Source organism: Lissotriton helveticus, chromosome 7 (assembly GCF_964261635.1).
Source record: "Lissotriton helveticus chromosome 7, aLisHel1.1, whole genome shotgun sequence".
Lineage (NCBI taxonomy): Eukaryota > Metazoa > Chordata > Amphibia > Caudata > Salamandridae > Lissotriton > Lissotriton helveticus.
Window position 1 is genome coordinate 1,157,071,788 of NC_136068.1, and position 13,126 is coordinate 1,157,084,913.

Genomic DNA, 13,126 nt, shown 5'->3' on the forward strand with positions numbered 1-13,126 from the left:
CAAAATTCTCAAGGAGCCGGGGACCGCAGCGGCCCCCTGAGCGAAGCTGCACCGCCTCTGGGACCCCAGCATAAGCAGGAATTACCCTCACGGGCCCTAGCCCTGCAACGCACCATGTCACCACCTCAGATGCAGTCATAAAGGCCGTTGAGGAGGCAAGGCAGCCCTCTGCTCACAGCCCCACATGGCAGTCACGTATCCGGTCCCGTCGTGGCCGAGTAATGGTGAGGGAGGCCCCACATGCAGGATTGGTTCCATGCCGCAAGGTAATATAGCAGATGAGGGGGAGGCGAGCAACTTCAGCGGAGCAGCCTGCACCACTTAAGTGTTCCCCTGCCGCTCCAGGGCTGTTCCCATATTGAGTGGGGCACCGGCGGGCCCTTGCTGGGCAAAGTGTCAGATGGCCCGGCTACGGGGGAGAAGCACAGGGCCAAGCAGGGCAATTGTGTTGGTCCAGGGAGGCAGCAGGGGGATGTGGATGCCATCAAACAGATTGAGGGTGCCAGAATTGTGGGAAATGCAGGAGGAGATCTCGAGAGCACAGTTAAGCGGCATCCTCCATCTTGGCTGCATTGGCCACACCGTCTCCCATACATTGTTATGGCCATGTCTACAGCTGTGATTGTCCTCAACCTCTTTGGAAGGGAAGGAAGCAAAATGCAAGAATTACAACTGTCTGCACAAAATGGATTATTCAGAATTAGGTGTGTAATCTGTTGAAATAAAGGGGCACATTTAATTGTGTGCATTAATGTCACACTTAGTAGACAAAGTAGTATCATAATACACAATGCTCTATGAACCAACGTCAAACCTACAATGTTTTCAGAAAGAAATCGTCTGTATTGACTTTAATCTAATGCAATAAATATTGTATACATAAAAAGCAGAACACATGGCTTTAAGAATTTAAGTTTTTTATTGCTCGACCTGCCTTTAGGACAAACTAGAACAAAAGGAATTATGTATGTGTGTACATCTCTCACGCAGAGATACAGAACCCATCAATAGCACATACAGTAAATCAAATTTATATAGTTTGATAACAATACAAAAATGGTCCTCTGGTTGGCTATCACTCTAGGGCTAGTATATACTGGATACGTTCGCTAAAGGTGGCCTAGCAAAAAGTTCTTCAAAAGCCCTGAATATGTTCGCTAAGGCAAACTATGCCAATTGTGATTTCAAGAATTATTAAATTGCACACAATGAGGTAAAGCTATAACAGATTAATATTCGGGGTCTCTTACTTCAAAATCTTGTAGAAGAGCTACAAAATAGAGTATGCATTTTGCAACACGTTTAAAAGTACATTTAATGAAAAACTGACGTGGGGTCATTATGGAAAGTAAATACATGTGCCGCTGGAGAGCTACATTGCTGAATTACATAGGTGCTTTGACAAGGATCAAATCAGGCTTCAGCTTTTCTAAATACTGCAGGATAGAGCTCATGTTATGTTAAGAAATACATTTTAACTGAAAAAAATCATTACTTACAGGCATGCTTGCCTTCCTTGAAGCATGGTTTTAACCACCCATGCCACAATCCAAATTATTTATTCACAAAAGGTTACATTATACATTGGCAGAGAGCACACACTTATGTACATTGCCACAGCCCCCCGCCTGGAAAAAAAATCATATCCAGAAATCAAAAAATACATATCACTTGTGACCATGAATAAACAGGTTACTTTGAAAGTCCATAATTGCAAGTTACCAAGGTTTGTCTCACAAACAGAAACGTGGAAAAACATGGTCAACAGCATCTTTCAATAGCATATTTTGTTTGGGGTGGGGTCAATAAATGCTTTCCTTGGTGATAAACCAGTTCTAAATGCATGAACAAGTCCTGCAAACCAAACTCTTTACTACTTTTTAGGAGATAGGGATTCGAAGATGGAAAAACTGTTTGCTGCACTTAAGGGAGAACTTACAAAGGAGGTAATGGCTTACATTAGCACACTGATCAAAATTCTATCCAGAACATTACCGCACTTGTCTTGGGTATTTCAGGACAGGCACCACTCCATTAATGGGAGAGGAGACAAAGAGCACCATGGGTGATTGAGATCAGAAGGAAGCCAACTCGAACCTGGATGTCCCGTGAAGGCAAAAACATTTTGCCCTCTTGGGCTAATCTGTAGACCCTTAATAAGGGCAACTTTTTTGATGGAATGACATGGGCACCGCCCACTGAAGTTATACAAGAAATGCCCATTTTAAAGGGCACTACACGGTTTATGTGCTCTGACCATTCTATGACAGCCCTATTAGTATCATGAGCATCATAATTACATCTGTGTTAGTTATATTTTTTCATTGCAGTTATTTTGGTTAAAGGAACCATTTAGCTTCATGACTTCATGTAATAAAAAGCTCCACCAGTAAATTATGGGAAAGCAAACATGAAAAGATATGCTGAAGGTTCACGAAACAACGCATTTTTGGTAGTAAACAACTGAGGAAATAAAACCATCCATAATGACATAGAAGAATCCTGCCAGGCGTGCATTGGTATCATTGGTGCATACATTATTAACATAAAGCCAGTGAAATACTGAAATATATATACAGGTACTGCAACAAGCATTAATTCAAATACATGAAATGTGTGGAAAAGGTAGGCAACAGGAATCTCAATTTATGCACTCATTGCTTCAGTGAAATGCAAAATGCATGATTATGGGCAGCTAGGGACTAAAACAACTGCTGCTGACATGAAAGACGAGTTCATATTATGCTTTGCTTTCGTAAATGTCATCTGTCTCAACGCCCTCTTCATCACAATAAATGCTGGTCTTTAAGCTGGTGTGGTGAAACAAACTTACTCTCGAATTTCAACACCACAATGAAAGGTATGAAAACTGACACCAACCCAACTGAATTTACCAAGCAAACCATACTTACTCGAAGACTACTGCAAAACAAATTAAAACAAATAGTAGGACGATGGGGCAACCAACTAGATTGTGGTGGTACCCACTTTGGAAATGGCACCTTTCATTCCCTCAACCCACCTCCGGGAAAACGTATATGAAAAGAAGGCTTTCATTTTTAAAAAACGTCAGGGCTTACTTGTTAGATCTTGTATCATTTCCCCACTAGCTGATGCACTACGTATTACTGAGCCCATACAATTTCATTCTCAAAAACAGTGAATGCCTGTATCATTTAATTTTTAAGAAATACAGCAGATTGTGACCACAGCCTAAAATAGGTTTACATAATTTGCATCATTAAAAAAATATTCTCCACTGTTACATCCTTAATCTAGGGCTTCTGTTGGCGATAGGACAGATGCCCAACACCAAAAGCAGCACAGCACGCACTGCCAAAGCGAGACACTATATTCTGCACAAAGACAAGCAATGACAGCTACAGTCTCCATAGAACTCCTTCTATACATGAAGGAGACGGCAGAGCCAGCAATGACCAAAATTTAAAAAGAAAAGCGGTGGGAGCTTTTTCCTGTGTTTTTGCTTTAAACAGACAGAAGCTGTAATACCGGTGGGCTGTCGGGCGCTGCAAATGGAAACAAAAGCAGTCTGCGTTCGTGAAGCATGTGTCGGTTTTTGCTGGTTCGATTTGGGAGAACGAATGCGGTTCAAACAGAGAGGGACACAAAGCTGTTGTACTGCTGGATGTTCCGCTTGAGGATATCGGAGCAGGGTCCGAGGACACGTTCAAACCGTGGTCGGTCAAGTTTCACGCACTTCAGAGGCCCACGCGCAACCACTGTGGCCGCACGGGGGCGGTTCATCAGAAGGGCTATTTCACCTGAAAGAGAAAACAATTATTGTAGTTCAGCAGCAGTTCGAATCGAAGATGCTAGATAGCTGCCAGCATATTTTCGTACATTAGTGCGCTGCTTGTCACCTTACGAGACTACTTGTATCATGTAACACTGCTTAGTGTTGTCAGCGAGTTGTAAATCATGAAAGGATACAAAGCATAAATTCAAAATGAAACACTAGCTCACTGCCACTCCTCAGCGGGCACTCACCTTAGACATGTGTTGTGATGCACCAATAACGCGCAGTAAGTTTATTTCAAGTGTAGGTAATAACAAGGATTTGCAATGCAATAGGTCTCGCATTCACACGATTTTGAGCTATTGGCAATGTAAATGACAATGTCTTCTATTTATGTTTTGGGTTTTAAAACCTAAATACAAGGCATTGTTATTTCCAATACTAATAGCTTTGAGCCCTCGGAGAACTGAAGCAAAGTTCGGCAAATTCCTAAGTAACCTCGTCCCCCCTCCGGCTGCGTCCCTCCATGCTTATTAGAAACAGATGGCCCCCTAAAGATAAGAAATAGCTTTTCTTGTAGCATAGAATGTGGAATAACATGCAGTGTTACTGTGCTATCCCCCATTTCGAAGTGAACAACAAGGACTGACTGTCAGAAAAGTCCACACCCGTTGATATACCGCTGATGTACTGCGTGCGATATTACCTCACAAAATGCCACAGCACTCCGAGTGGGAACCCCAGTTTTAAAAATGAGGTACTCACATGGTGCAGTGTAATTTGCGCTGGGATTGGTGGCATTCTGTATCTAAACCAATGTCCAAATTACCCCTTTTGTGTAACTTGTGCTTTTCCCTTGATAGACGACCTTGTAAGTCGTGCTGGAAAGGAACATGTGGCATGCACACAACAGCCCTCCATTTGCAGCCACTTGACTCTCTGCCGGCTCCAACATTGCGCTGCATGGCAATGCCGAAGTGGAGCACGGAACGCACCTGCTAGGCAGCGCAGCCTGTGCCAGACACTGCGCTTCCCTTCACTGGAGATTTGAAAAAGAGGAAGGAACCCAAGCACAAAGGGAGCGTGTGCTGCCTAAATCGGCAGTAGTCACCGGCACCTCTGCCAATAGTCTGGCCGGAGTGCGGTTACCATGGCGGCTGCCATCTGCTCCCTCCCTCTAGGAATGTGATTATGCACGCTGTGCCGGGAGAGGCACGTGGCTGTGGGGATCTATCCACAGTGAAGTGTGCTTGCGCCAGCCTTCCCAGGCTGCCTGACCGAGGGGACACTTGCACGGGGACTGCCTGCATCAAGGCTGCTGCTGACTCCCACCCAAAGGTCAACGGGGAGATGCTTCTCGGTTCCGCGAGGTCAGTGCCACCCTGGGATGGAGTGACTTGTTTAGCGGCAGCCGCTTTTTCAGAAGAGATGAAGATGTGCTGTTTTGTAAATAGAAGTACCGCATGCAGCACAAGAAAGGATGGCACTGCGCTGGCTGTGTTTGAAGCGGTGTGTTCTTTGTCTGAACTCTCGGACGTTGTTATTAGTCAGAGCACACGGGCTAGTCAGCGGCTGCAGCAGGGAGGGACGCTGAGTTTTCATTGTGTCACTTGGAATAATTCGCCCCTTCACGCTAATTAGAAACAGATGGCCCCTAAAGATAAGAAATTGTTTTACGACAGCCGTGAAGCAGACGACCCAGTCCGGATGGGCTGGACGAAAAGGAGCAAGGGCAGTAACAAAAATGCATTCGTTTCGATGGGAAGCCAGCATTTAGCATAAACGTGGATGCGACCAAATGAAAATTGTGGGCGGGGCTTCAAGTTCCCTTCTGAAATCTCAAACAATATTAATCGCAGAGCGAGCAGCGCATGCGCTGCAACGCTAGGCGGGACATAAAAAGAAGCCACCGCTAAGCTCTTCTGCCGGATGGGCACCAACTGACACCAGTGGAACGCCTCCCCACACTCTACATTCCACACTCCCAATGCATACATACGCTCACAAGATAGTATGTTTTTTTTAACATTACAAAATACCTACCCCAAATAATAAAATGTCAAAACAAAGCAGAAACAAAACCCCAATAGATCACACAAATAAAATTTAAACAAGAAACGGTAGAAAGAGCCTATGAAAACTATAATCAAATATCAGAGATACAAAATGAAACTTTTGGAAACAGTGTCACATTAAGTACATAGTCTACAACATGTAACATCACAGTTTTTTTATGGTTCACGTCTTACACAAGATGATCTATGCAAAACCTGTTGTTACACTTCCTTGTGACCATTTTTAAAATTGCCACTATTTTCTACCTGTCTAGAAACCGTGTTCTCACGGACCTCTGTCCCATTTCGGACTCCATCTTAAACTTTCACAAATTTTCCAGCTTTCCACTAATGACCGCGCTCCACCATCACCGCATTCCCACAAACCTTCACTACTGTCCACGGTTCACCAGAACTGGTGCCTCCTTTCTTCCTAAAATCTTTACATTTAACCCAAATCACATTTCCTGGGGAAAACACCGTCTGTTTGACTGACTTTATCGTCATACCGGTCTTTAATTTTCTTCTGAAACCCTTCCACTCTATTCAGCATTGAATCCAGCTTTGTAGTACCTTCTATTTGTACAGCTTTGGCTAACCAGGTGGGGAAAGTACAGAGGTAGAGCAACATCCTCTGAGGAGCTCAAAAGGGGACACCTTAGTGAGTGGATGGGGTGTTGTGCGATAAAACCACAACTTAGACTTCATGGCTTCATCCACTTCATCATTTGTTTGGCCCACTTTATGCACTCAACCACAACTCTATTCATCCTCTCCACCAAACCACTGGTTTTTGGGTGGTAGCGAAAACTCAAGTGTTTCACACAAGATTCCTCCAGAAACAGCTTCATTTCACGACTTACAAATTGAGTCTCATTGTCTGATATAAAAGACTTTGGGAAACCTTCCCTCAAGAAAATAACTTTCAAGAAACGCACTGCATTGCTAGCCATGTGAACTGAAGAACAAAAAACTGTACTTCTGGCCATTTACTATGGTAATCCATCAACACATAACATAAGTGATATGGAAGAAAATGAATAGGTCCCACCATATCCATACCCACCTTCGTCCATGGCCTCTCAGGCAAAGATATTGGTTGTAGAGGTGGAGTCACAACCTTGAACCCTTTTTCTGCTCTCCTACACACTACACATTCTTTCACCACTGTGTCCACATCCCTGTCCATAGACTGCCACCAATAATGGGCTCTAATCCTTCTTTTTTCCACAGTTGAACCAAGACGTCCTTCATGAGCATTATTAACGGACGAATAATATCTGGGGACAAACATTTGTCACACTTCATCACCACCCAGTCCTCAATAGAGAGATCCTCCGCAGTTTTAGAAAAATTTTGAAATTCTGAACACAAGTTCCTTTCCTTTGACCACCCACTGACAATAAATTCTTTGACATTTGACAAAACAAAATAATTCTCACAAGCGGTCATCCAATCAGTCTCAGAACATGACTTACACTCATCAACATCAATTAGTGCTATAAAGCAATCTTCTTTGTCACCCTTTGGGTCTATAGTGTCCTGATCAACAGGTAACCTAGACAGAAAATCTGCTGTGATATCTGTACTGTAATGTAAGTCACTTCAAAATCATACTGAAGCACTTTGGTTGTCAGGCGAGCAATACGAGGGGTGGTGCGCTTAATCTTGTCACCAATCATAATGTATACAAGGGGCTTTTGACCAGTCTGTATAACATATTCTCTGCCCCACACAACATCTGAATTTTTCACTCGCCCAGCAACTCCTTTTCGCTTACAGAATAATTTAGCTCTGGCTCTCGCAGCACTCTAGACGCTTAACTTATAACAACATTGCACTCATCAGAACATTGAGTTAGAACAGCACCCAACCCATACTTGCTGGCATCCACTGTGATGGTATAAGACAAACCAGGATCATATGGACTTCATGTCCCAGCATTTGTCCTTTCAAACGTAATGCAGTAAGATGGTCTTGGCATTGTTAATATGCCAAACCACTGGAGTAGCACCAGAAGGACTGAAACCGATATAAGGAATTGTCTGGCAAGGTTCAAATGGCAGAAAAAGCGCACAATGGCCTGGCTTTCCCTGAAGCACTCCAGGTTGTAATCAACTTTTTTATCAAAAAGGAGGCTCCATTAAAAGGCATATCCATAAGGGATGCATAACATCTCCAGAAAAGCCTGTGAATCTCTTCCAAGCGTAGTGGTGGAGCACTACACCAGTGCGGACTGCTTTAACCAAATAATCAGTAGGATGCAGGACAGCCTGAACTATATATTTGACTGCATCCTGACAATCCTGAATGGTTGAGCAAAGGAGGCCCTGAAGTCTTCCGTGAACACCGGAAACATCATGATGGTCATCTCCCACATGGCATGAGTATAACGGCAGAGCAGGCAACTGCCACTGACTAACCACAAGGCCAGACTGCCCGAAATCTTCCCTACCGCCTCAATCCTTTTTGATTCCTTATCAGGGGGAGGGGGTTGTGGGGAACAAATTAGGGCTCACCCTGCAGTTAGAAGTTTGGACCACCAAACTCTCAGAAGTAGGGTGCTGTATAAAAAAATCTGAATTCCAAAGGCACTGCCTTTTGCCTGTTCACTGGTGGTAAACAGAAAGGATTAAGTCCCCATAAGGGTGACAGTTAGGCTTCATTGGACCGTAGTATGGGGTCAGAAAAACAATGCCCAGGCTGGGAATGAATATGCTACTTACCAGTATGCATCTGTTCTTGGCATGTAGGGCTGCTAACATTCATATCTTAACATTAGATCGCCGCCTAGTGTTGGGTCCGGATGATCGCACATTGTTGTCCTGGAAGAGTCTTCGAAGTATCCTGAGATAGGTGGCTCCTCCCCTGGACTACAGTGCGCATGGGCATCGGCTCCATCCCCAGATTGTTTTTCGCCATTGTGGCAGAAGATGGAGTGAAAAGTGTAAAGGATGTCCATGCTAATGATTGAATACAATAGTATATCTGCAGCTGCGACAGGCACCGGGGAGGAGGGTGGGCGATATGAATGTTAGCAGCCCTACATGCCAAGAACAGATGCATACTGGTAAGTAGCATATTCAGTTCGAGGCATGTGGGCTGCTAAATTCATATCTTAGCATAGAATACATAGCAGTCCCTCCATCAGCGGCGGTTGCCCGTGCCAGCTGCAGAAACCTGAAAAAAGTGTCTTGAGAACAGCCTGTCCTACAGCAGCTTGCTGCTTGGAATGCACATCAACACAGTAGTGTTGTGTAAAGGTATGTGGGGTAACCCACGTGGCTGCTCTGCAAATGTCTTCTAAAGGAATGTTCCCCAGGAAAGCCATGGATGCCCCCAATTTGCGTGTGGAGTGCGCCCTTGGGGGTATCGTTAAAGTGCGCTTGGCCTTTTGATAACAGATTTGGATGCACTTAACGATCCACCTGGCTATTCCTGCTTTGGAAATAGGGTTGCCTTTGTGCTGTGGTGAGAAGGCAACAAAAAGTTTTGTTTTCCTAAAGTGTTGTGTTCTGTCTATGTAGTACATCAATGCCCTCCGTACGTCTAACGTATGGAGCATTCTTTCCGCTACCGTTTTGGGTTTTGGAAGAATGCCGGTAAGTCAATAGTTTGGTTGAGATGAAACTGTGACACCACCTTCGGAAGGAATTTGGGGTTAGTACGTAGCACTACCCTATTTGGATGAATCTGAATGAATGGCTCTTGGATTGTGAGCGCTTGTAGCTCACTAACACGCCTCAGTGACGTAATAGCAATGAGGAAAGCTACTTTCCACGTTAGGAACTGGAGTTCACATGAGTGCAGTGGCTCAAAGGGTGGTCCCATCAGTCTGGTGAGGACCACATTGAGGTTCCACACCGGAGCTGGCGGTGTTCTTGGGGGAATGACTCGTTTCAGACCTTCAAGGAAAGCTTTAATGGCAGGCACCCTGAAGACAGAGAGATGCTGCCTATTCTGAAGATAAGCTGCGATGGCGCATAGATGTATCCGAATAGAAGTGAACGCTCGATTGCACTTGTAAAGATGTAGCAGATAGCAAATGATGTTAGGGATAGATGCATCTAGCGGGTTGATGTCATTGGCTGTACAGTAAATGACAAAACGCTTCCATTTTGCAGCATAGCATGCTCTGGTAGTAGGCTTCCTTGCCTCCTTGATGATGTCCATGCATTCTGGAGGTAGGTGGAGGTATCCAAACTCTAGGACTTCAGGAGCCAGATCGCCAGGTTGAGCTGTTGCGGATCTGGATGCTGAATGTCTCCATGGTTCTGCGTTAAAAGTCTGGGCGTGAGGCGCAGTCTTTGATGCGGCACCACTGAGAGTTCGAGGAACGTGGTGTACCATGCTTGGCGCGCCCACGTTGGAGCAACCAGGATGAGAGTCATCGAGTGCTGCCTTAGCTTTCTTGCCACCAGCGGTATCAGAGGGGCTGGCGGAAAAGCGTACGCAAATTTGCCTGACCAGTTCATCCATATCGCATTCCCCTGCGACTGTGGGTGAGGGAACCTGGCGGCAAAGTGTTGGCATTTTGCGTTTTCTTTTGTTGCAAACAGGTCTATCTCCGGATGACCCCACTGCTGGAAGTACGGGTGGAGTACAGATGGGTGTAACTCCCACTCGTGCATTTGATGGCTGTATCTGCTGAGCAGATCCGCCATCTGATTGTCCTTGCCCGGGAGGTGTTCTGCCATGAGGAAGATGTTCCTCTGAATGGCCCACCGCCACATGCCCTGAGCCAGATGAGACAGCTGTGGCGAGTGGGTGCCTCCCTGCTTTTGAATGTAGTACATCGCGGTCATGTTGTCCGTCCGGACTAACACTACCTTGTTGCACAGATGTACAATGAAGGACTTGAGCGCCATGAAGATTGCCATCAGTTCTAGATAGTTGATGTGCATCTTCTGTTGCTGCGTCGTCCATAGTCCCTGCACTGTGTAAGTGAGCAGATGAGCTCCCCATCCCTGGAGAGATGCGTCCGTTGTCAGGGTAATCTGTGGCACTGGCTCCTGGAACAGTCGGCCCTTGCAAAGGTTGTGTGGAGTCCACCAATGCAGAGAGTCGTATGCCCGACTGGTAACCAACACTAGGTCTGTTAATTGTCCTTGAGCCTGTGTCCACTGATTTGCTAAGCACTCCTGGAGCGGGCGCATATGCAACCGTGCGTGAGGGACTATGAAGATGCAGGAGGCCATCATGCCTATCAACTGCATGAACACTCTCGCTGGAAGTGAGTGTTGTGGTCTGAACTTGTGGATCAGAGACTGCATGCTGTTTATCCTGACTTGGTTTGGTTGAGCCATGGCCGTCAGGGTATTGATCGTCGCACCTAGAAACTGCCGGACATGTGCCGGCTGAAGATGCGACTTTGGGTAGTTCAACGAGAAACCTAGATCGTGAAGGAGGTGAATGGTAGTCGACATGTCCGCGGCGCACTGTTGTTCCGACTTGGCTTGAACGAGCCAGTCGTCCAGGTAGGGGTAGACATGGATGTTCTGCCTCCTGAGGTGCGCTGCTACTGTCGCCAGACACTTGGTAAACACTCTTGGGGCTGTGGTCACTCCGAAGGGTAGGACCTTGAACTGATAATGCCTGCCTTGGATAGTGAACCTGAGGTATTTTCTGTGGGACGGGTGTAGTGGTATGTGGAAATAAGCATCCTTGAGGTCTAAGGTTGCTAAGAAGTCCCCTTGGTTTAACAAGGGAAGAATCTGTTGAAGTGTGAGCATATGGAAATGTTCTGACAGTATATACAGGTTGAGGGGACGTAGATCTAGAATGGGCCTGAGAGATCCGTCCTTCTTCGGAATAAGGAAGTACAGGGAATATACCCCTGTGCCTTCCTCCTCTACTGGCACGAGCTCGATTGCGCCTTTTTGCAGCATCACCACTACTTCCTGCTGCAATAAGTGCAAGTGCTCTGCGGACATAGGCCGGTGCCTTGGTGGGATGTTGGGTGGAGTGGATTTTAACTCTAGACAATAACCGTACTGGATAAGTTGTCGCACCCACCTGTCTGTGGTGATGTTTCTCCAGACGGGCAGGAACTGCTGTAGTCTCCCCCCGACAGGTGTTAAGTGGTCGGGGGCAGTGACAGAGAGTCACTGTTTGCTTGGGGCAGAGGAGCGGGAGTTGTTGTTCCCTCTGCCACGTCCTCTGGTGCTGTTTCCTCTGTAACCCCCCTTGTTCTGTTTGGGGTACGAGGATTGTGCTCCACCTCTAGAGAATTGTGATTGTTGACCCATCTGTCCTCTGGTGACTCCACGTGCACCTGAGCGACGAAAATTGTTGCCACGAAACTGTTGTGATTGTAGGGCCCCCATAGACTTAGCAGTTTCGGTGTCTTTCTTAATTTTTTCTAGGGTGGTGTCCACATCTGGACCAAACAGTCTATCAGGCTTGACTGGCTGATTAAGTATGGTTGTCTGAATGTCAGGTTTAAACCCCGATATGCGGAGCCACGCCTGTCGTCTCAGCATGACGCTAGTGTTAATGGCCCTAGCTGCTGTGTCTGCGGCATCAAGTGCACACTTTATGGCTGCGTTGGAGATCAGTTTTCCCTCTTCTATAAGCAGTTTGGTGCCCTCTTGAAACTGCGAAGGCAGGTGTTCTAAAACCCGCTCTAGGGTGTCGTAATGCGCCCTATCATAACGTGCCAAGAGTGCCTGTGTATTTGCAATACGCCAAAAATTGGCAGCCTGTGCAGCTACCCTTTTGCCTCCTGCCTCTAGCACCTTGGACTCCTTATCCGGGGGAGGAGCTTCACCCGTTGTTTGGGAGTTGGCCCTTTTGCGGGCATTTGCGACCACCAGGGAGTCAAGCGGCAACTGTCCCCGAATGTATGCAGGGTCTGCAGGTGCTGGTCTGTACTTCTTTTCGATACGTGGATTGACCACTCTCGCCCTGGTAGGTTCCTTAAAGATGTCCGCAGCATGTTTGAGGACCCCTTTGAGCATAGGCAGTGTCTTTACTGTCCGTTCAGAGACTGAAAAAGTGTCAAATAGAAAGTCTTCTTCTACTGGGTCAGCATGCATGTCCACATCATGATTAGCAGCTGCCCTTTCAATGAGTGCATGAAAACCTGCAGAATCTTCTGTTGGGGATGCACGTGCAGTGAAAGGCTGTGGGTCTTGCCCCACATCTTGGGTGCCTTGGTCACCAATGTCATCATATGAATCCGGCTGTGCATCTGGTTCATTGATGGGGAAAGTGTATTGGTCATCTTCAACATATCCCTCACCCTCAGAGTGTTCTGGGGAAGGAGTTGGGCTCCTTCTTGGAGGAGGCTGGATAGGTTCCATGAGGCCTGAAG

General features: G+C 46.2%; 1 protein-coding gene across 1 annotated transcript in view; it reads right to left on the reverse strand.

The window, feature by feature from the left end:
• Window positions 1-900: 900 nt before the first annotated feature.
• PRKAR1A (protein kinase cAMP-dependent type I regulatory subunit alpha) overlaps window positions 901-13,126 on the reverse strand; it is a 310,119-nt gene continuing 297,893 nt past the window's right edge. Inside the window, exon 11 of the mRNA XM_078654290.1 lies at window positions 901-3,782. Coding sequence (XP_078510416.1) covers window positions 3,610-3,782 — 173 coding nt within the window. The 3' untranslated portion in view covers window positions 901-3,609. The remainder of the gene's footprint in view (window positions 3,783-13,126) is intronic.